General features: G+C 47.1%; 1 protein-coding gene across 1 annotated transcript in view; it reads left to right on the top strand.

Moving 5' to 3' along the window:
* Window positions 1-24,508, top strand: part of SEMA3E (semaphorin 3E) — a 222,030-nt gene that overhangs the window by 157,941 nt on the left and 39,581 nt on the right. Inside the window, exons 5-10 of the mRNA XM_055000402.1 lie at window positions 3,911-4,004; window positions 10,726-10,845; window positions 12,318-12,460; window positions 15,337-15,451; window positions 16,633-16,702; window positions 17,542-17,686. Of these exons, the coding sequence (XP_054856377.1) occupies window positions 3,911-4,004; window positions 10,726-10,845; window positions 12,318-12,460; window positions 15,337-15,451; window positions 16,633-16,702; window positions 17,542-17,686 (687 nt within the window). The remainder of the gene's footprint in view (window positions 1-3,910; window positions 4,005-10,725; window positions 10,846-12,317; window positions 12,461-15,336; window positions 15,452-16,632; window positions 16,703-17,541; window positions 17,687-24,508) is intronic.

Below are 24,508 nucleotides of genomic sequence, written 5' to 3' on the forward strand. Positions count from 1 at the left end.
TCTGTGTCACAGAATGGTGAAGATAGTGTTAGGATGATATTGATGAGTAACAGTTTTTCTTTGAAAATCATTAAAATGTAGAATAGAGAGAAAGAGAGAGAGAGAGATCATTTCACCCAGTACTGGAAGCTTCAGTGCAGCCAAGGCCTTGTTGTGAAAGGTTGAAATGCAGCCGGGAGGGGGGGGGAATGGGGAAAAGTCAACACTGAAATTTCACAGAGCCTTTCTCTGATGAATGTATGCATCTGCAAACATTTATGAAGAACATGCTGTGCTTTCTATCAAAACTGGTAAAATCCACTGGAAAACCATCTCTGTGCTTCAGTGGAATATAAATTGTGGTCCACTTCCACTTTGAAGAGTGTCTTTGAAAAATGTAAGCTACATTATTCAGTCAGAAACTGCAGCTGTAAAAACACAGATAACAAAAGACAGACCAGATGCCACTGCTCAAGTCAGGAGGATACCAAGCATTTCATGGGCATGTCAGAGGGTTTTTGTTTTTATTTTTAGGTGGTACACAGAAGAATATTTACTTTGGTAGAGAGAACCTAAAATCAACGTGTGGAAACTGTTTAATCAATTATAGTTTGGTTTTAAGTAGGAATGTTTTGAAATTTGGTCAGGTTCAGTTTTCAGCATGTTATGTACTGAGGAAAGGAAAAGATTTTTTACTTATTCATTGCATAAAGTTTTCAGTTTCTTCTCTATAATATACCCTCAGCAATGTATGATAAAAAGAAATAAAAACATCTGTTCAAAATAAGGCGATAAAACATTTAAATCTAAAAACATCAGCAATAAAATTGCCCATTTTAATTAAAGTTTATGCCTGCTGAAACTATATTTTAAATATGTTAAATAATATGTTGCCCCAGGTTTCTTCTACCCCTTGACCACACATATCCTTTCAGTTTGTTGCCACCCCCTACCAATGCTGCTACCTGTTCCCTTGAGATCTCCACGTAACAGGAGCTGGGGGGAGTAGCACTGGGGACCCCGCCCTTTGGGAACCCAGAGGGTGAACCAAACAGAAGGGGGCCTGGCTAGCGGATCAGGCACGGTGCCAGGAGTTTCCCACGAGGAGATTAAAATGCAAAGCTGCAGTCAGAAACATGTCCTGCGAGAGAGGCCTTCCCACCTAGAGAATTGCTTTCCGGATCCTGAGATCTTTATTGATTCCAGAATGACAGAATAGTCAGTGTATGTGAGACGTAAGCATACATCTGACGCTACCCTATACCTTTCTCGAAACAATACCTAAGCCTCTAGTAGGTAACTGAGAGCCAAGCTACAAGTGACGCCTTACACAGGTTGGACACTTGTCAGCTTCCCTCAAGTTTTGATGGGAAATGTAGGCATCCTGGTTTTACAGCTTGGCTCTCCATTACAGCTGCAAGACCAGGATGCCTACATTTCCCTTCAAAACTTGAGGGAAGCTGACAAGTGTCCAACCTGTGTAAGGCGTCACTTGTAGTTTGGCTCTGAGCCGTCTTCCTCTGTTAATCAACAGTGATGGATCCATGTCTCTCACAGCTTTCTTTCAGAGACTAGAGTAGGTTTTAACTCCTGCCCTACCTCCATAGTCTCAGGGACAACATGTAGTCTTCAAGAAAGGTAGGTTTGATTTTAACTTATCCCTTGTTTGTAGCTTCACCTGCCCCCATTATGGCTTTTTCTCCACACTGCTCAGACACACTCCCTGGTGCCTGCCGTGAATGGGTCTCTTTGACGCTCCAAAAGCAGAGTGCTCTCTTTTTCTCATGGAACAGCCTTGACTGAGGCTTAATTGGGCATCTTAATTAGCAAGTAATTGTTTGGGACTCGCCACAGTAGGTATTTGAATTTTGCTACTGTCTTTATTTTCAGTTGCCAAGAATTTAAATTGCATTTCTGTCTTGCTTTTAGTTTATCCATTTTTAGTTCATAAAAAGTTGTCTTTTTAGAACAATGGGCTTATTCTTTTATGGGAAAACATTGCCTCAGTCTGCACTCTGTGTATATAAAGACCCAGGTCACTAAAAAAAACCCAAGTTGGGGGTGCATGTGTGAATGACCACACTCTTGGACTTCCTCCAGGTCTTTGGATAACACCTAAGAAATACACTCCCTTCTTGAGGAGGAAACAGCCTCATTCCTAGTTCCCACCGGCCTAATCAAGTCAAATCATGAGCATGACATCCAGATGTTCCATGTGTACCTCATAATGAATGGAAAATACAGGATGACGGTTTCAAAATGTAGATCTCCTAAACACTCTGTCATATGAGAGGAACTGACAGCAACATTAACCATACACAAAGGCACACAAGGAAAATCATAAAGGGGTTGTTAATGCTGCCATTTCTTGACTGACTGGCACCCATCCTTCCTGGCAAAATCTGAAGTGAAAAACCAGTTAGCAAAATGCAGACATGGGAATGTGTAATAATAACCCCACGAGCCATGCCTTCTGCCTCTTGGAATCCAGTGTCCAGTGAAACCTAAATACTTGAGCTGGGGGAACCCAGACACAGCTTGCTAAAATATATATTGTGTGGTTTGACTCTTACTCTGAGATGGTAGAAGTTCTTTGAAAATATATCCAGAATGGCCTGGTGATTCTCACTGTCTCACACACTGATGCAAAGACATACAGTTTGGGCAACATGGCCACTCTATGTGCAGTGTGAATATTTATTTATTTATTTATTTGTTGGAGTGGAGGGATTGCCATTCAGACTCCTGCTTTTTCTTTAATCTGCTTCTGATCTGGCTTATTGTGCCAGCGAGCTTTATTTGTGGAGGTCACGGATCATGTCCCAAGGGCCCTTTGCTGCCTGGGACACTCAACTTTTTCTTCCTTCAGGTTCCTCCTTTTCTTCTTTTGGCACAACTCCCTATACTTCAACCCACCCATGCAAAACACAAAGCATGAGGAAGAATGTTTGCATGTTAACGCCCAGTCGCCTTTCCTTTTCACACCCACTCTCTTGTGTCGCTACAATCAAAGTTTAGAATGTGAGCACACTGGTCTAATATAAATAAATGCCTAATAAATAAATACATACAAAATACGCAGGAAGTACTTTTTCAAAAATATAGCCTGTAAGTAGACTAGCATTCGTGGGACAACCTTGCACCATCTATTTCCCCATCATTCGGTTAGCTCAGAGCGGTTTCCCAAGCGACATCTTTGTACCCCAAGAGGAGGGGCAGCAACATACCCCGGCATGCCAGGCTCTTCTGCTTCTGTTGGGCCTACTGGGAGGCACCGTCTGCGACAGCTTTTAAAAATATTAAAGTAATGGCAAGAAAGACGCAAGCAGAGTGGTCACGTGACGTGGTGCTGCCTTCTTTTCATATGCAGGAAAAAGTGTATATATATATATATACAGTGTAGGAAAAAGTTGTTACGGGAGTAGAGGCCCTCATTGCCCACTTCACACAAGTTGTGTGCTGGGTGAGTTTTCCACACAGAGGTCAAGATGGGGGGGGGGACAAGAGGAGGAAAAATGTCACTGACAGCTCTCCTTATTTCTTCTTAAATGCATGAATAGCTGAGTGGTTTATTCTGGGCAGGTTCAGTGCAGGAAACTGAATGGGCATTAAATTGCATCTCTGTATGCAGAAGAGCTGCGTCTCAAAGCATAGAGAAAAGGAATATAGGAAAAGCATCTTGGCTATCTGTTTAAGTGCTGAGCACTGTCCTTTGACAATCAAAATGCACTGCGAATTCACGCAGAGAGAATGTGGCATCCAGTCAGCTTTGCCTGTTGCATTTTCCCTGGGGCCAAACATTTCTGTGATGCAGGGATGTGAAGCCGCCCTGTCGGGGTTGAAAAAGCTCCTGATCCCCCACAATCAAGGTCAAATTCTCCTGCCAGCTCCGCTGCATTTCTAATGCTTTCTGTGCTCCTTTCCCCCCCAGGCCCACCTGTTTCACCTGGAAGCTCACAGGCTGGAGAGAGGCCGTGGCAGATGCCCCTTCGACTCCAGCTCTTCCTTCATCTCCACTCTCCTTGGTAATGCCTCCTGGTATCTCAAAGTCTTTCAGAGTCTCCTCCGTCGTCTCTAATGCATTGCCAGGATTCCTTTATGTGCCAAGCCCAGTTCCAAAGGGTTGCTTGTCTTCATGGGGTGTCTCATTCAGACCTTTTCCACTGGTGCAGCGGCAGAGGCAGACTGGCCATTGACTAACAGAGAGGTCCACGGCCCTAGCGCTAGAAGTGAGCAAATCCCAGAAGCCACGGAGACTCAGTCAGTGCCACAGGGGCCACGTGGCGCAGGCCCTTCCCTTATGCAATAGTAATGCCTCAGGGAGCACTCGCCTTCGCTTGCTCAGCTGGACCATAGATGTGGTTCTGTGGGTAGTTGGGCAACGGTTTCCCTGATAGTGGAGAACTAATTTTCTTTTTCAAAATCAAGGTTCTTCAGCTTCAATATGGTACAGTCAACACTGACTGACTGACTTTCCCCCAAAGGATTCATTACAACCCCAGGCAGCCACCCAGTGGGCCACTGAAGCCCATGAAAATGCAAGCAGGCTCTCCCCAACCAGCCCAAGGAGCCCGAGTGGCGTGGTGGTTAGGAAGGCAGCTCAGCTTGACTGGTAAGGAAGCAGCTGAGTCCCAGCAGGCATTCAGCTTGGGCCTGGAGCCGGGGTCACTGGGGGAGTGGGGAGGAGAGAGAGTTGGTGCAGGGGGCTGGACTAGATGACCCTAGAGTCCCTTCCAAGCCTCTGAGTCCATGAAATACCCACAGGCAGGCCTCTTAGAGGAAGGAGAGGATTCAAATGTACCACACAGAGTTATATTTCTGGGTTTCATTCATGTTTGCACAGGGCTGGTGTCCAAAGGCAAATGGATTCAGGCTGACGAGTGGCCTTCCTCCTCCATCGCACACCCTCTGCCAGGGACGGGTAGTGCAGAAGGGAGAACACCTGCAGTTTGTTGCTTGGCTCAGTGCTTTCCAGGGCCCATGCGAAAGCCCCCTTCTGGCGGTGTGAAGTGCAGGCAGGCTTCCTGCAGGGCCGGCTCCCTCAGGAGGGGTGCCCTTGGCTGGCGCCCAGGATTTGCATACGTGGACGGAATCCTTGCATCAGCACATAATGATCCCTTGGAGTCTTTTTAGATGTTAGAGGCATTTGTCATGTTTTTAAAATCCTTTTTACTCGGGATGTCTTCAATAAGGACTAAGATATGGACAGTCCCTGACATTTCCTTCCTTTCGTTAACAATATTGGGCACGATCCAGCCCCAGTTATGCATTTTCTCAAATTCTGCTAATTTCAATAGGAGAATGCCTGCTTAACACTCCTGGGGGAAGATGGGGCCTCAAAGTGCTTAATGCAAGCTGGATGAAGCCCCCTGTTGGTCTGAGTGCTTTGTTTCCTTGTGGGCTGGCTTGGAAATGCCCTGCCTGGCATTTTAATAGGCTTTCCATGTGTCTTCTTACTGGAGGCTAAAGGAAAACCCTGTTGTACAATTCCCTTCTGAAGGGGTGAACTTGTAATAAGGTATGAATTACAGTCAGTCAGGAGTTCACAGTCCACAGGTACCGCTACATACAAATGCTAAGGAATTCTTGGGTCCAAATGTCTGAAATGGACTTTCCTGCCGGCTTCCAATAAGCAAAGATCTACTTGGCAATAGATCCCACTGGCAGGTTGGCAGAGACCAAGGAAGCTCTTGAAATGAGGATGATGATGATGATGGTCTTTAAAAAGGAAGCGTGCCTTGCGATGCACTTCCCACCGCCCTCCTCTCATCTGCCCCCCGTCTAGCCCAGACCTTTCCCTCTGCAGCAGTCTGCTGCTGTACTGTGAGACAGCAGGGGAGTCCCACCAGGCCCTGACCCTGGGGAAGTCTCAGGCAAGCCGTGGCAGCAGGGCCCATGGGGTGAGAACCAGCCCCCTCCATCAGGCGCGCAGCAGCAGCCAGGGACCTGCAAGTTCGGTCCAGCCAGCCTGCCTTCCCTGCCGCACCCGCGATGGCGAGCGCACTGCCACGTGGCTCGGTCGTCGTCTTTCCATGGAGCCCTTCAGGCCAAACCCGGCTGACCCTTCCCTCACCCATCCTGGGGTGGGAAGGAAATGGCCCAGAGAGACTATGCCCAGTCGTGGCAACTGGACACTGGCATTTTAAAGGTGTGTGCCATGGGACCCTCCCCAGACAGCAGAAAAGTCTCCACTGGCCCCCAACCCTATTTATCCGTTTTGAAATGAAATATGGGCATACTGGGGACAAACTCTTGGGGGCTTCCTCCCCTTCCGGGGGTCTTCCTCCTCCTCCTCCTCTGAGAAGCCTTCCTCTGTTGTCAAGGATGGATTTCCAGCCTATAAGTATCCTTGGCAGAAAGAAGAGAAGGATGAGATATGGAATTAATTCTTAAAGTACGGTTCCGAATGTCAAATCGATGGGTGATCTTTTCCTTCCACGAGGAAGTGCGTGTTGGCAGAGGTTGGAGGCAAAGGGGCTGTGGGTGAAATTGGAAGCTTTACAAGGACATTTTTCACAGTGCACAAGGAATTCATTCAGGCATTGTGCTTGAAATGTAATTTATTATAAACGGAAAGCAAAATATTAGCAATGTTACAATTACATGAATATTTTGAAATTAAATCTAAAATAATGCTACAAAGAAAGAATCTTGGGAAATGAAAACATTCCCAACCTGAAAAATTTAATTTTAGTTATAGAATCAAATATGTTCAGATGAAGAAAACTGATGGGCAATTGATTTCAAATGCTCTGATCTACTCCATTGACTAAAATGTCAGTATAGACGACGTAAAGGTTGTGTGTCTTGTGGCTCCTGCACTTTTGAAGGTTGCTGTATGCGGCTTGGTGGAGCTGAGGGTCTGGCCAGCCTCGGTTTACAGATCCACGTTGGCCACAATGTGTTTGGGGGGAGATCCGATGCGGTTTCCTCAGGAGGTGCCTGGGCTCCTATCAATAACTTGGCACACTGTTAACGCCGAGGCCACAGAGTCCTCCTGCCTCTACACTCCCACAGTGCAAGTGCCTGAGCTCACGATAAGTGCAGGTTGCCCAGCAGTCTCCTTGTGAGAACAGGAGCATCCGGAGCGGGACCACTGGCCCCTCTCTTCCAGCATCCTGTCTGATACGTTTACTAACCAACTGTCCTGGAGAGACGGCATATGCTTGAGGCCTTCCCAGATGTTGGCTGCTAACACTGGGATTTGGAGGTTGCCTCTGAATATGGAGTCACCATGGTTAGCCACCACTGATAGGCCTCTTCGCCATGAACTCCTTTTCAAACCTATCTGTGCCTGTGGCCATCACTGCAGCCTCTGGCAGTGGAGTCCACGTTTTAAGCGCTTGTTGAGTAAAGAAGTATTTCCTTTTGCCTGTCCTGAATCTCCTGCCCATCAGCTTCATGGGATGCCCCCAAGTTCTAGTATTTTGGGAGAGGGAGAAAAAGTTCTCTCTGTCCATTCTGTCTTCCCCATGAATAATTTTATAAACTTCTATCATGTCCCCCCTGAGTCATCCCTTTTCTAGAGGGAAAAGCCCCAGACTCTTCAGCCTTTTCCTCCTAGGAAAGGGGCTCCCGGCCCCTTAATCGTCTTGGTTGACCTCTTCTGTACTTCTTCCACCTCTGCAATGTCCTTCATAGATCTCAGATAGCAAATAGAAGAATTGAGACACCTGAGTAGGGATTCCTGCCTCTTCTTGAACAATTGTTTTGTGTGTGAAGAAGGGAGCTCTGACTCTCCAAAGCTTACACCCTGAAAATCCTGTGGGTCTCTAAGGTGCCACAGGACTCGAATCCAGATGTTCAGCAGTTTATGTGGTTTCTTTGACTAGCCCTGAGTGGCAGTTCAAGATTATAGCCTGAAGAAAGTGCTGTTGGAGAGTAACCTGTCTTGTTGAGACCACCACATCATCTCCTTTTTCATAGCTTTGACTACAGAGTCAGAATTGTTTCAGAGGCTGTGGACAGGCTGAGATTATGGGGTGTGAATGCGTCATGTGCTCCATACCCAAAGCTCAGTTAATGTTGGCTCGGCAGTCTCCTTGTTGACCATCTCAGATAACTGTTTGTGGCTATATGAAAACTCCAGGCAAGACTAGTGACCATTGACGGTGGCCTAAAAGTGATGGTTAACGTTGACTGTCATATGCTGTAGAGGGGGGACAGATTCATTCGTTTTCAGTCATCACAAAACTAATCGAGGATTGTCAGGATTCATATGTGAATGTCAATGTTCACTGATTTTGAACATATGTCGCCGTTTACTGTTTATTTACTTCTCTTTTTATTTACTAATATACTGTTCTACTTCAGAGCAATACTTGTTTTCTGCTCTGTGACACCTCAGGGACAACTCCACCCAAGCAGTTACTGTTAGGGAAATTTCTTTTAAAAGTACTCTGCTTTAATTTTATTTTCCATAACAGTCATTACTCTCCGTTATTCAAGACACCAAACTGTGATCAGTGAAGAAATAGGAGTTTTATTACATTTATTTAATAATAAAGCTCAGATGCCCTCATTATGACGTATGCATAAAGATCAGCCATAGCAGAGAATCTTATATACTTTCCAAAGTTAATTGTTTACAGAAAAGTGATAAAATTGTTATACAAAACTAGATACAAACAATTCCTCAGAATCAAATTCTTCAGGAGACACAACACAAAACAAGCCTGATTGACAAGACAGTAAACTCTCTGCAATATAAACATGCTCCATGTCTGGTGCCACTCGGGAATTTTGGGTGTCTTCCTAAGAGGGTGCCTATCCAAGGTAAATTCTGGAGTACAAAGTCAAAAAAGAGAGATACTGTCCTTGCAACGGGGCTTTCTAACCTCACTTAACCACAGTGTTTGAAACAGTGTCAGAAGGAATCTGCTTACAAGGAAAAGCTTTCCCCTTCTGTGCGAAAGGTCAGCTCCAAGGAATGCTCCTGCATAGGTCTTTTGGAATAGGGGTCATAGAAATTCCCTACCAGTTCCCCCCTTTGAGCAGTTACTGGGGCTCACAAAATATAAAAGTTATTATCAAGCTCCTGTGGAACCTCCAGAGACAGTTGGAAGCATCTCTGTAATTTGCTACATTGCATAAATGAACAACTGATGAAACACCAAAGTTCCATAGGTAAAGTCAACAGGCCTCTGCCTGCAATAGCCAGACCCTCATAGCAGGCCAGGGTCAAAGGTTTGTTGTTGTTTTTTTCGTTGACCATGTGTAGTGGAAACCGTGTGTTTGATCTAAATTTCCCTTTTCACTGACCCAATTAGTGCTGCAAACATGAACACAACATTCAGATTCAAAAATTTCTTATAAAATTTATTTCTTGGATTCCTTGCCCTCCCGCTTCACAAGCGGGCTAAGGGCATGTAACAGCATTACTGGCACATTCAAGTCACAACCTATGGTCCAGTTTGAACAAAAAAATAACATCACACCAGAGAATCACACACCCAAAACAATTCTTAAAAAAATATTTCTTGGATTTTCAATATTTCATCACAGGAGAAATTTCCCTAACAGTTACCAGTAAAGATCTCTGAGTTAGCTGTAGCTGCCAGCCGTCTGCGAAATATTCAGAATCATTATATACAGTTACAGAGTTTAGGGCTGGAGCATCTTTCCTTCCAAATATATAATTAAAACTGAAATGAATCTATACTTGTATGGCAATGGCAAGTAAAATTTTCAGATCCTTGGGATAAATGCATACAATGATATACAAGCTCTTCTTGGTTTTGCTTAGAGTTTTATAAAGGACAAAAAAGAATCAGATGGGGGGGGGCGGCATAAAACATCCGCATACTTTAATTTGAAACCTTTGCAGAATGCTGCCCCTTGTTTTCTGGTACAAGAGAGCCCTCTAGTGGCCAAAAAAAAACCCCAACCCGTAGTGTGTTTGTTCTATTGAGAGGAAAGTAAAACATCTGTACAATTCCTTTGTTTAAAGGGATGCATCAGCAGTTTACAATCTTAATTGGGCCTTTAACTTATTTCCAAGTGAGTGGATATATTGAGCTGGCTCTGCGTTTTTAGTCACCTGAATGACAGAGTACTCAGTTAATTTTAGCCCTACAGCTATGAATCATCCTTCCTCTTTTAGGCCCAGTATATGAAACACACTAAAATAAGCAGCTATTGCTTTTCCTCTCCTGTAAAGCTTCTTGCTGGGGGTGGGGATCAATGGACATTCTATACAGATCCATGGAGACAAATCCCCATATGTGTAGAAAAACAGCATGTTAGGAGAAGGCGGTCAATCCGAGCAAGGCTGCTAAGGACAGGACAGTTCGGAGGTCATTGATTCACAGGGTCCCCGTAAGTTGAAAGCAACTTGACAGAACATGCCACACACACACACAAGACAAGGGAAGGCTGAGTTGAAACTTTCCTCCCTGAAATGCTTGACTTTGGGGAGGGGCTGTGGCATGGCACCTTGTAAGCAGGCAGACTCAATCCACAGCATCTCAGATTCAAGGATAAGATAGGCTGCTGCCAGTCTGAGCAGACAGTACTGACCTTGATGGCCCGATAGTCTGCTTCAATATAAGGCAGCTTCACTTGTGTCCGTGCAACTTGTACATGCCCTGAAGGATATGGGAAAGGAGCCTTCCGAAATAAAGAGATTCACCATCGATTCTGACGCGTGCGCCGAGTTGGGTTGGGCACAGGCACCGGATGCCTGACGCAGCCTGCTCTGCTTCACGGCATTCCTATCTCCTCGTCATGAAAGCTTCTGCCTCTCAGGTGGCGAATTGTTTGCTGGGCTCTACAGCGACTACTGGGGGAGAGATGCGGCCATCTTCCGGACAATGGGGCACGCAGCACACATCCGGACCCAGCCAGATGACGACCGGCTCTTGAAAGGTACAAACAGTCTCTGCAAGCATTCTTTTTTCAAAAAGGCTTTGTTTGCCTGGAGGGAACAGATGTTACATTCACAATGCTATAGTGCCGGGATGTGTGGGCCTCATCACAGAGCCAAGCTACAAGTGACACCTGACACAGGTTGGACACGTGTCAGCTTCCCTCAAGTTTTGACGGGAAATGTAGGCATCCTGGTCTTGCAGCTGTAATGGAGAGCCAAGCTGTAAAACCAGGGCGCCTACATTTCCCATCAAAACTTGAGGGAAGCCGACTAGTGTCCAACCTGTGTAAGGCGTCACTTGTAGCTTGGCCCTTACTTGGAAAGTGCTCTTGTGAACAGTGGCCTGGGGCAGCCCTTAACCAAGCAGAAGTTTTGCTTCAGGATATACCTGGTTCCAGGGGCTGTGTGTGTGAGAGAGACAGTCTGTCCTGGCCAAAGCTTTGCTTTGGGGCATTTTGGCCAGCACAGAAGTTTCATATCAGGTCAACGCTCACATGCCGCTGTTTGTACTGCAGGGTTAGAGGAAGGGCCGCAGAGGAGATCAGACACAAGCTGAGCACTCTGCCAAGCTGATTCACACACTCCCCTGGCTGAGTGTCCAGTGTGGGCGGAGAGGGGAGAGGTGCCTCCCTTTCTCCCTGCAGAAGCTTCAAGCCAGTAGGCGTCCGTGGACGTGAGCCCTTGCCTCAAGGAGCAACGGACACAGGAGCCCAGCATGTGCTGATGCGGAAGTGCCGCGCCTGTCACTCATCAGCTTGCTCAGGCAGGGGAGGGGCAAGTTCTCTCACCCTCTGTATCTGCTCCTCGGATCTCTCACGACAGTCCACCTATTTTTGTGCTCTCCAGAAGAGCTCCTCAGTCATGAAGGCTACAGCTGAGCCAGATTTCCTTGGCTCATAGCTCTGGCAATGGTTGAACTCCCCCCCCCAGCTGTTTCTTAGGTCTAGAATCCTTCCCCAGAACACTGGTACGGTGTTCCCTCACTCCTTTCTTTCAAATGCTTCTACAAGTTCCACTTCTCCGTGAAGTCCTTGCCTAATTCTGCATCCTCACATCCCCTTTTCTATAAAAAAAATCTATGCCTCGGTATCTAGAATTGTGCATGACTGTCTCTTGCTCACCTTCTCTGTGTGTGTGCTCTCTTTACTAAGACGTTTGGGCTGAAATGTCCTTGGGTCCGAGATCTGCGTTTTTGGCTTGTTTTAAGTACTGTTGATAGCACAAAGTCTGGTGGCAGCTGCGAGGGGTTCCCCCCACCCCATATTCCTTAACAAATGCTGTCAATTCAGAGCTATCCTGGGGTTAAACTCCAGGTAAAGATATATCCTGGTACAGCAAATCAGTCTTTGCTTTCATAAGAAATGCAACCAAAGTGCGGAACATTTTCCTAGTTTTTGTTCTAAAAGTATTTCCCACAAGCATGAGGCACTCCAATAAATGTGATCTTTCTCCCTTTTTGAATTTTTTAAAGAACCTAAATTTGTTGGCACCTATATGATCCCGGACAATGAAGACCCAGAGGATAACAAGGTGTACTATTTCTTTACTGAAAAAGCTGTAGAAGCCGAGACAGGAGCCCACGCCATCTACTCCCGAGTAGGAAGAGTCTGTGCAGTAAGTAACCCTCACGTGTCATTCCAGAGCTGGTGTTGCGCAACCTTCTCTTGGCTCGGGTCCTTTGAGTCTGAGGAAGCTGAAAGGAAAATCCCAGCCGCCTCTTACACCGGGCTCCACCTCCAGGAGGCCCTCAGCGCCTCCTCATACGGCGGGTGGTGGTTGACCACCCACTGCGTGTGGCTCGGACCTGGCTCAAGGAAATTGCCAAGCTATGTGGCGTAAAATAAAATGTGACAAGAAACATAAAAAGGCATAAAAAGGAGGGCGTCTGGCAGGGGGGAAATGCCATTTTAATAAAGGGCTTCGTGAAACAGTTTGGTTTGTTCCACACCTTAACTCTGAAAAGTGTGCACTCCCAAATTTCACTCAAAGCTAGTGTGGAGTGAAAAATAGATTACCAAACCTCAGTGCTGCTGATCCTGACAGAAGCAGCCAAAGAGCTTTGACTGATTTGGAGAAGCTGGTCAGATCTTAATCATTCCCACAGAAGAAGGTTCAACGTATTGTAATGGGGCTTTCTTCCAAAGAATTGCCTTTAGGACGGCAGCTTTACGGCTTTCTTCTCTGCATGTTCATTCAGCCCTCAGTCTTGCCGAGAGAAATGATCATGCATCCCAGATAAAGCCTGCCAGCCCATTTATGAATGTCTTGTCTGTTATTAATGTGCTTGCTGCACCCGTTCCAATTTGTCCACATCCTTTTTGAAGTGAGGCCTCCAGAACTGTACACAGTACTCCAGGTGCAGCCTGACCAAGGCAGTATAGGGAGGGATTATTATGACCTCCTCTCTCCACTGGGTTCCTCTGAAGGGCACAGCCCTTGTTCTCTGGCAAAGAAAGGCCTCAGTGGTGCTAATCAAAGCCTTCTCACATCATAAAGGCGGATGGCACGTAACAAGCCCCACTTGCTCCCAGCTTCACAACTGATATCCGTGCATCAGATCCTGGTTCTGTGCTCAGGTTTTCCCCTCCTCCATTTACACACTTGTTAAGTGTGGGACACGCGTGAGTGTGACCTGCCGGTTCACCCATATTTAGGCCTACAAAACACTTAATCATTCTGCAAGTAGGCTATTTGCCTTTTTCTTATTGCTCTTGAAGTTTATCCGTATATTTATCGCTGCTTTAATTTTTTTAAAGTGCACAACTGCTATGGGGATTGAGGGGGGCCTCAGTGCCATCACTGGTGTGTGTGGGGGGGGGGGGGGCAGCCAGCCAGGGCCAAAGAACTTGCAGAATGGATTATTTCAGAGGTCACCAATGGGAAAGAGAGGTACATTTGGATGGCAAAGCTTGCAATAGCCAGAGGAAGTTTTTTTTAAAAAATGGCTACTGAAGTGCTTGGCCGTTCCCGATTCTCTAAGATTAAGATGACTCCTGAATAGCCTTTGCAAAAGCTGTGTTGTAGACATGGTGAGGGGTCCCCTGCAGCCCAACCTCTGCCCCCCCCCCGACTCACCTGGCCCGTGGGGGGAGAGGCGGGGGAACAGGCCTCTCAGGAATGGCAACATCTCACAGGCCCCAGGAGAGCTCCCACACTTCACACCAGGCTGACTTGGGCCCCAAACACCCCATGGGGAATGTGGGGGTGCTCCCAAGGCCTGCAGAATGATGGCCCTCCTGGAGGTGACGCACCAGGAGGAGAGGGGAAAGGGCCCCCCTGCCAGGAGAGTGAGGAGACCTGACCAGTAACGCAAAAGGAACAGCAAGCCCAAACGTTCACTTCCAGAGTAAGCGGAGGGCTGCTTCTTCCCCTGTGCGCTCTTAGTCTTCTTCACCCACTCCTGCTCTTGGGGTTTCCTCTCTCTGGCTGGGGCCTGCAAAGAAATGGGCCATTCCCTCAGTCAAGCTCCAGGCCTTTTCCTGCCCGGCTGCCGGCCAGACTGCCTGAGGGCCTGGGGCTCTTGCAGTCAGTAAGGCCGGCGCAACGTTACAAACTGCCCCTGCTCTGGGCCCTTTTCTCCTTAAGCTCTAAATTCTAGTTTCTAACAGAAATAAAATGTTTAAGAGAAAATGGCATGAGTTACATCTGGACAGTTAAAAATAGTTATTGCCTTGATTTTAATTAAAAATTCTTACCAATCTGCCCCTTTTAATGAGAAAGTTGATAGCTCTCAGCACTCTGGGTAGAATATGGGGTCCGGGACAGAAACATAAGCTATATAAAAGGGAGGATTGTTCTCCCAGATGTTCTGGGAGGCTTACATTTCCGAGTTTATGATTCAATAGACGATAACAGGTGATGGCTGTGGAGAGTCCATTGGCCTCGATCACCTTTGGAAAGAGGTTTCGTGTGGCTTTCCAGGCTTACAGGACACGCTCGGAAGCAGCTGCTGATTGCAGGGAGACGCTCCTTGTGGCTGTGGAGCTCATGTGGCAAGCCCTTCCACTCTTCACAGCAAGTGAGAGGGAAAGCTGCCACGTGGAGATGATTTGAAGTGGCCACTAGCTGGCGACAGCAATACGTGAGCAGGAGCACAGCCGTAGCCTCGTCTGCCTCGTGGGCGGGGGGGGGGATTAGGCGGTGGGTCCATCCCGCTACGTGACGATGAGCGCAGGGACAGGAAGCCCCTTTGGCGGGGGGGGGGGAATCCAAACAGCGCCTCCATGTCCATGGAGCTGTGCTGAGAGTCCCTCCTTCCGGTGTGAGGGAGAAATGTGGGGACCAGGAAGCACAACTTGGCCGCCGTTCCTGCCTCTCCCGTACTCGTAGTTTTGTTTGAAGATTTTGAATACTAGAAGCCAGGAAAAGGAGGCTGTCGGGGGCTAGACGTTTTATAGCCATGCCTCATCATTCAAGTTACAATTTCGTGATAAAATGTTGGATGCTACTTCCATTGTCGATATTTCCTTCCTTCCTTCCTTCCTTCTCAGAATGATGTGGGTGGGCAGCGAATGCTGGTGAATAAGTGGACCACGTTCCTCAAAACCCGACTGGTCTGCTCTGTGCCAGGAAGGAACGGCATCGACACCTCGTTTGATGAGCTGGGTGAGTCGTGTGCTGCCTCTGAGCAGAGTGGAAATGCTCTGGGAGGGTTTAGAACGATGGTCCTCTCAGCACAAGCGACCATGGGTGTCCAGTGCATGATGCTTAGATGTCGCTGGCAACAGGAGCGGCTTCCCCCTGTGCAAAATGTCCATTGAGCGGAATACAGGCCATCAGGGCCGCCCTCCCCAGCCTCAGGAGGCCACAAGCTCCCCTGCAGTCCCCCTTTTCTTCCTCTCACCTGCTGGGCTGTCCAGCCAGGATAAGGCCCTTGCCTGCGTTCTGTGGGCAACTCTCTAGGGGGTGCCTCTGAGTGTGTCTCTAGACGTGCAGGTTTTTAAAGAGCCGGGTTTGGGTTTCCCAGACCCAACTCAGGTTTTCACAGCCATACGGCAGTTAAAAAGTAAATGGCTGTGAAACAACAAAAGAGAGGCCAAAAGCCTCAGAATATCTCTGCAGGGGGAGGAGGCCCCCCCCCCCTTCAAGCTTTCCCCCCATGTCAAAATAGCACAGGTGGAGTTTTTTACTCTTCCACGTGCACAGAATACTCTGTGTGGAGGAGAAAAAACGGGGACACCCCCCCCTCTGCTGTATTTTGACAGGGGGAACGGCTTGGGGGGGAGAGCCCCTCCTCCTCCTCCCATGAAAGTATGCTGAGGCTGTTTGGGCTCTCTTTTATTTTTAACAGCCATTCCCCAAAGTGGCTGTGTGGCTGTGGGGAACCCAGACCCAGCTCTAAAACCCTGCATGTCTAGCTTGGCCCTGAGGTAGAAAAGAACAAAGACTGAAAGGGTGAAAGAGGGGAATGGTGGCACACCCACTAAGGCTGTGGTTAGGGTTCCAACTCCAAACTGGGGAATTCCTGGAGATTTAGGGGTGGATCCTCGGGCGGGTAGAGCTTGGAGAGGGAGGGAGCTCAGTGGGCACGTGTTCCCAGAGACCCCCCCCCTCCAGAGCTGCCGTTTTCTCCTTGGGAAGTAATCTCTGTAGTCTGGAGATCAGTGGTAATTCAAAGAGATTTCCAGGCCCCACGTGGAGGCTGGCAGCCTTAGTTACACCTCTGCTTTGTGTGTTATCAGTCAGCCAACATCAGTTCAAGTGTAAAGCTATTTCCTTGATCATCTGCAAGAGCAGCCACTAAAGCCGCCGCCTTGGCTAACCCCCATCACACTTCCCTTTTGCAGAGGATGTCTTTCTACTCCAGACTCGAGATAACAAAAACCCAGTGATTTATGGACTCTTCAATACTACCAGGTAAGCAGTCATAATAATGTCAGGGCATAAGGGTATGGATGAACTGAGCCTGGAGCTCAGAATGATGGCAGCCCAGAGTGATTTCAGCCAAAACAAGGTTCTTTATTGCAAGCCAGAACAGACAGACGACAGCAGACACTACTGACTAGACACTCACTAACAAGCTGAACAGAAGCCCTCATTATATACACAGAAACCCCGCCCCAATAATAGCCAGCAACCAATAAGAACGTGTATGTTAGAATGCCATCATTTGCACAAACTATATACAATGTTGTGTGCAGGCAAGCCACTGCCTTTGTCCGCTGTCCTCACAAGTTCCCAGCCTTTCCCCATCTCCTGCAACTGATCTCCCCTGATGGTCGGTGGGCTGCCTTATGCTGTGTCTCCAGACAACGCTGCTATTCAGTGTCAGACATATACTGTCCATTCTCTCATCTACCGTGGTCAGTTTCAAAGCGCACATTCACATCCCAAAGACAGTTCTGGAGCCCTCCCCTTTGCAACATTGCGCCACCCCTAGTCCCCTTCCATCCCTCCTCCCCAACTAGTAGCTTATCGACCCAACCGGCAAGGCTCTTGCAAATTCCCACCGTGTCTCCCATCCCACCTGGGAGACGCTACTTGCTACCTGGTGCTGCTGTCCAAGTGTGCAAATATGTTCAATTCCTTCCTAGCAAGTCTGCATGCGTACCCTGGTGTGAGTGGTTGATGAAGGCTTTGCACATCTTACATACTCATTTGTATATGACAGTTCCTGTTGTCTGCATCGTGTTTCATCTTCGTGGCTAATTCCACCTGGAAGATTGCTTTAGTCTCTTTTGGTTTTTATTTTATAGCAATATATTCCGAGGATATGCTATATGTGTCTATCATATGGCTAGTTTCCGTGCAGCTTTCAATGGACCGTATGCGCATAAAGAAGGGCCTGAATATCACTGGTCTGCATATGAAGGGAAAGTGCCGTACCCGAGACCTGGATCGGTAAGTGAGAATCATCTCATTCTTTGATTATTACAGGGGCTGACGCCTCAGTGAAGTGGGGCCCTGTTTGAATGTAAATCAGCAGCGGGCAAATCCTGATCAGGCCACCAGGGGCTTGGGGGGTGGTCTGTAAAGACACAGATACACGAGACACGTGCCGTTGGAAGTGTGCCCCCCTCCCAATCCAAGTCCAGATCCACACTAGAAGAGCCTGAGGTAAGGAACAGACCCTCCAGCCTCTCCCCTCCCACACACAGCCTCAGTTCTGAACTAACAAAGTTAATGCCTTAAAGCAGGGCCTTTTTTCTGGGAAAAGAGGTGGTGGAACTCAGTGGGTTGCCCTCGGAGAAAATGGTCACATGGCCGGTGGCCCCGCCCCCTGATCTCCAGACAGAGGGGAGTTGAGATTGCCCTCCATGCTGCAGCGCGGAGGGCAATCTAAATTCCTCTCTGTCTGGAGATCAGGGGGCGGGGCCACCGGCCATGTGACCATTTTCAAGAGGTTCCGGAACTCCGTTCCACCACGTTCCTGCTGAGAAAAAGCCCTGCCTTAAAGGAATGCCCCTTATCTGTTCAGTAACCCACAGTAACCCAAAGATAAGGGATCTTTGACAAAATGGTAAAGTCCTGCTACAAGCTTAGAAAGAACACTAAATACTAATATGAAAACTGGAAAAAAAGTTTATTGAGGGGTCTCATACAGATTCCTGGACAGAGTAGGAAACTCAAGCAATCAACATAACACCAGCATAATTCAACAACAACATCAATTCCTGGAGCCGCACACACCTGCACACACCTACGAAGGGACAGTCATTCCAATGCTCCAAACACTGCGTGTTACTCTACTCAGGAGGGGAGGCAAGAGGCCGAAGGGGCAGACCAAGAGAGGTGCCTAAGCTGGCCACAGCTGCCCATCCACACAGGCCCAAGCAAAGGACTGGGGCCCAAGCCAGGGAGACGTCCAAGGGGTTCGGGCAGCAAATAATCCCAAAGGCAAACCCTACCTGTTGCCAGCAGAGACAAGGACCTGACCAGCTTTACACACACCCAATGGTTTGGAACCAGGCCAAAGTACATGTTAGGGACAGAGTCTTTGTAACCAGCTTTGCAGCTTGACTTGGATGAAGAAGAAGAAATCAAGTAGAACTGCATGGGTACCTGAGCAGGGAGTGCATGCACTTGAGGGCAGCCTCGGTCAGCTCAGAAACGTTGGGTGGGAAGTTCTGAATCTAAATCAAAGCACAAAGTGGGAAAACCTTTTGGCAAGGAATGCTGATCTCCCCACCTAGAGTGTTTTGCTTCTGCCCTCCCCCCGGTGAGTTCAGGGCGGGGCACATTGTTCCCCCTTTCACATTTTATCCTGGCAGGAATAACTCCGTGGTGCAGGTGAGGCTGTCAGGCAGAGTGGCCCAAGCATCCCCACTGAGCTTTACTGAAGAGGAGGGATTGGAACTCAGGGCTCCCAGATCTTCGTCCAGTACACTGACCACTGCTTTGCACTACACAGGCTCCCCCCATGGGGATGTATTCGTTCTTTGGTGACTGCCAACGCAGGAGATTCCTCTGCTGCCTCTCAGAGCAATCACTGAGAGGCCTTAATGAGCCATCAGAGGGCCAGATAGCAGCTGAGGCTTTTTCCCGGGGAGGCCTATTTGACTCTTGCTGGCAGCGGCAGAGGCATGCTGTCAGGCACAGCCATGCTCTTCTGTTGGCTGTCTGGTCCTTGTTCAGATAAAGGCCAAAAACGTCTTTAATGATCTGTAAGATGCAGAGAAGAGCACTGGGGGAACAGGGGAAAGGAAGACAGCGCCCCAAACGGAGGCTTCGTGGCAATGCAGGGCATCTGGCAGGTTTAGTGCCCCCCTGAGCATATCCTTTGTCTTCCCCTATATAAATGAAATCTTTTGCTTCTGTGGGAAAAATAACTAGCACTTTGAATGCAACTATGGTGAAGGCAAAACTAGACACTGGTTGACTGAGTCTCTACTAGCAGGGATTCGGCTGGAGAGGGAAGATCTGTGTGCAGTAGAAGGTTTCGGCATGCATAACAGATGCATGTTTGCATCCATGTCCGTATTGTAACTCTTATCATTGGCCCTCTTTGGTTTGGCCAGGCATGAGCATTGCCACAGGTGGGGATGCTGCCCACCCCGCCCAAATCAGCTCGATGCTGCCTGAGGTGTCACGGGACTCTGTGTGTCACTTTGACTCTCAAAAGCTCATACCTGGGAAATCTAATTGGTCTTTAAGGGGCTATTGGACCCGGATCCTGCTCTTCGACTGCAGACTAAAATGGCTACCTACCTGTAGAGACTTTCTGTGCAGCCCCCAGGGCTTCCCTCCAACCTCTCCTATGTTTTTGATGTGATGGACAGTTGCTCTATTGTAGTTAAGGGGATATACACAGATCTATATGTCGAAGTGGTACAAAGAATTTTGGATTATAGCCAATCAACAGAATTCTCCATGGCCTGCTCCTCAACGCCTAGTTTGGCTTCATCCAGTTCTGCACTGGTCTTCCGCTGTGCACTGAAGCATTTCAGTTAGAACATGGTTTCAGGGGCTGAGCAGAAGCTGCGTAAGAATGACTATAAACATCAGCTTTCATGTTGTTGGCAGAGCCATCACGGTTGCATCTCCCGAATCAACTGATTTGATTGATTCCTGGTGTGATGCTTGTGAAAATGATACTACACAAAATACCCACCCCAAATGTGCTAATGGGCCCCAAATGTGCAAAAGCATTTATTCCAAATTTCTTGTTTTAATCCAAATAAATCTCAAGTTGGAAATTTCAATTATATTTGGCAGGCCTGTTTCCTTGGTTTCAGTTGTGTGTGGAAAATCAGACATCCAAGCTTTGCTGAAAGCCACAGACTTCGTCTTCTATGACAGGGAGCCAGTAAAAACTCTGCTGCTGCCTGATTAGAGAATATATTTCAAAACCAACCCAGAACAACTTCTTCAGGGTAGCCAAGCACCAAGAAAAGGAAAATAAACGCTGTTTCATTTGACAAATGCAGGAGTTTGTGAATGTTAATTGGAGCCTCTAATGCAAGTTTCTTCTTGGCTCTTTCCAGTAAATGGAAAGAGTATTTGATTTCACGTTATTGATTGAAAATCCCATTTAAATAGGGAGAGCTTGCTACTGTGGTTGTACTTGAACTGTTTCTTAAAACCACACTGTTTTCAATCATTATGAGGGAAATAAATGATTACTAAAATATTTCTAGCAGAATGATTCCTATTAAAAAGCATGAGGCAATTTTTGAATTGAAAAATCCATGTTGAATTAGGGGATATTAACCTTTACTTTTATTAAAGAGTTCATTTTCTTTTTTAAGATAGTAATCCATTTTTTTAAAAAAGGTAAACGATCCCAAGAGCAAGCACTGCTGAGTTTACCTTCCTCTTGCCTGAAGGAGTAACTTGCATTTTCCCGTCCCTCTTCAACTGTCCCCAGGCTCTGCCACATGCAGACAAGGGGACGGATCCAGCATCTGCACTGTGCTGCTTTGATAAGACGTTTAGGTTGATGATAGGAAAGGGGGACACACTCTAGAACCGAGGTGTTTATTACGCAGTCATTCCAAAGATGCGGTAAAGTAAAGATGACAGGATATGGCAGACAGATCTCTGCACCATTGCAACAAGAAGTCCAAGCTCTTGGTTAAATGGTTTTATTCAGAAATCAAATCATTTCCATATATATGACCAAAGGGCTACTCAGAAGCGAGGTAAGCATCTAAGCGTTAAGAGCAAGAAATTGACAGGAATGGGAACTTGTGGAAAAACCCTTTCTCTTAACACACATGTTTGCTCCTTCCCCCTCCCAACAATAAACATGATCTTGGCGGGCACTCCGTGTGAGAACATCTCACATATTTGTACTATCAAGCTGAGATACTGGAAAGCAAGACATAGCAATGATCAGGAGGGGGTAGTATACAAGGTCATGAGGACTGAAAGCTTCTACAGTTTGTTAGATAAACACCTGCAATTATTCTGTGAAAGAATTGAACAGAAGAAACAGTTACGGCACTGGGAATAGGACATCAAGGTACAGCATGAACCCACATTAGCATTGGCATGGATGGGGTTCAGACATGACATTATGTATTAAAAGATAGAATTAAATATGATGGCAGGATATTTTAATGTAATCTTTTAAAACTGTGGGGGTTTAATACGTATGATGAATTGTGTGCCTTGGGCATGGAGGTAACTGATAAATAACGTTAAAATCTGTCACGTGTTTATTATTCCCTTCCTCTGAGGAATGTGTATGGTTCTCTCCTTCTCCATTTTATGCTCACAAAAACCCCGTGAGAAGGGTTAGGCTGAGAGAGGGTGATGGAGCCACGGCCAGTAATGAGCTTCGTGGCTGAGTGGGAATTTAAACCCAGGTCTTAGTCCAGCCCTCGAACCTCTGTACTGTGGTCACTTTCTGTAAAATGTAAAGATACCTGTTTTCAGGACATTTGGCTCTCTTTAATGATGCCACCAAGCTTGCCACCTTCCTCCCTGCTGGGGCCCTGCCCTGGATGGCCCAGGCTAGCTCGATCTCATCGGATCTTTGAAACTAAGCTTGGTCCGCTCTGGTTAGCGTTTGGGTGGGAGGCTACCAAGGAAGCCCAGGGTTGCTACACAGAGGCAAACCTTCTTTGTTTGTCTCTTGCCTTGAAAACCCCAGTAAGGGTCTCCATAAGTCAGTTGTGACTTGACCACACTTTAGATTATTTAAACTATAATAACTATATAGACAATAAACATAAAAGATAAAAACCACAACATTCTAAAAGAAAAAATACACACTGACAATACATAAATAAAAGAAAAAAGAACAAAACGCAAAACTAAATTACAAATTGAGTTCTGGTTTTCCCCGCAACAAGTATACATCGTTTCCATAGTCTCACTTATCCTAAGTCAAGCATTCGGAGCCCCCTTTTTTCTATTGTTCTTCATTCTTAATCCATCAATCCAGATGTCATCAAGTCCTTATCATCTATTTTGTGTTAAAAGTTTATAAACAAGTTTCCATTCCACCAAAAATGTAACTCTCTTTTCTCTAATCAGTGAAGTAAGTTTTGCCATTGACGCCAACCCCAACACTTTTATCCACCATCCCTCCACTGGAGGCCATGTTGGAGTTTTCCACTTTTGTGCATCGAGGGCTCTTGCTGCTGTGATCAGATATAAAAACAAAGTTCCAGAGCTTCTTTCCAACTGGCTGCCCATCATTCCCAGCAAAAAAGTCTCTGGTTTCAACTGGATTTTAATCTTCAAAAACTTCTGAATCGATGATTATATCTGCAACCAGACCACACTTTACACACACACACACACACACACACACCCTGCTCGGGCATGTGTGTGTGTAAAGTATGTGTGTAAAGTAAAATCACAACCAATTTGTGATCAATTTCTTCTAGAAATTCTTCTGTCTTGGGATGATGAATGAGATTGCGGGCCTTCTGGTCCCAGATGGGTCGCAGGCAGCAAGAATAAAGAGAAGCTTAGTGGCACCTTCAGGACTCACAACATTTTATTCCAACACAGGCTTTGGGGAGTGGAGCAGATGCCATGAGAGGCTCCTCACGAGGCTAACGTGATTTTAAAAGAGCACGCCAGAATCAAGGCGCCATAAAATACAGAGTGAAACATAACTTGTAATATCAGGTTTGTGTCCATTTATTCTCTTGCGTAGGGACCCCTTCTGAGGGATCCACACACCAAAGATTTCGGGCACTGAATGTGTAGACGTAGCGTGGGAAGCTGGGGTGGGAAAGGGTGTTTGCAGGTGTACCAACCACCCAGCTCACCAGCTGACACCCTGCTGAGCCCATCAGAGGTGGTTGCAGCTTGGATGCTGCCGTTCACCGGGTCAGTGGTCCTGGGGGACTTCAGCATCCAGGCAGAGGCTGTCTCGTCACCAGCGGCAGCCTCAGACTTTATGGCTGCCCCGGTGACATTGGGTCTCTCCCAGGTTGTGTTGGCTCCCATGCATGAAGCTGGCCATAGCCTAGATTTGATCTTTTCTGCAGGGGTTGATGCAGAGTCTGCGGATGTCTGTGAACCATGTCATGAGCAGATCGTTTTCTCATTAGGGCGGGATTGAAGTCAGCTGCCCCCTCCCGCTGGGACAGTGAGCTGATTGATGCTCACCTGTGGAGTCTTATGGATCTTAGTGGATCCTGGAATGCTTTGCGGGATTTCTCTGGTCCTGCTGGCAGCTCACTCAATGGACTTACGAAGTTCTGGAATAATCTTCAGGAGTTGCTCCCCGACGCCCTCTTCGCCCTCGATCGTTGGTGGCTGCATGGTATAATGAAGAGCTAAGAGAGGCTAAGAAGTACTCAAGACAGCTAGAGTGTAAATGGTGCCAGACGTGTGATGAGAATATGAGAACATGTTATAGGGCTCAGTTGAAGGCCTATGAAACAGTGGTGGAGGCGGCAAAGAGGAATCACTTTCCTGTTTCCATTGCATCCCCTAGTTCATGTCCAGCTCAACTGTTTAGATTGTTTGGGCAGTTAATTAGTCCTTCTATGGAGTTTAAAGTGGTAGGTGATTCGATTTCGAGGTGTGACTTATTTGCAACTTATTGTACGGATAAAGTCTCTGAGCTTCATGCTGACTTGGCTGCCAAGTTTGTTGCTAGTAGCATACCAGCAGCTCCATCTGCATTGCTGGGTCCATTCTTAGACTCCTTCAGTCCACTTACCCCTGCAGATGTTAACAAAACCCTTATGGCTGTAAGGCCCACCACCTGCCCGTTAGACCCCTGCCTCTCTTGGCTAATTCCGTCTTGCTGCG

The sequence above is a fragment of the Eublepharis macularius genome, chromosome 16 (assembly GCF_028583425.1).
Source record: "Eublepharis macularius isolate TG4126 chromosome 16, MPM_Emac_v1.0, whole genome shotgun sequence".
Classification (NCBI taxonomy): domain Eukaryota; kingdom Metazoa; phylum Chordata; class Lepidosauria; order Squamata; family Eublepharidae; genus Eublepharis; species Eublepharis macularius.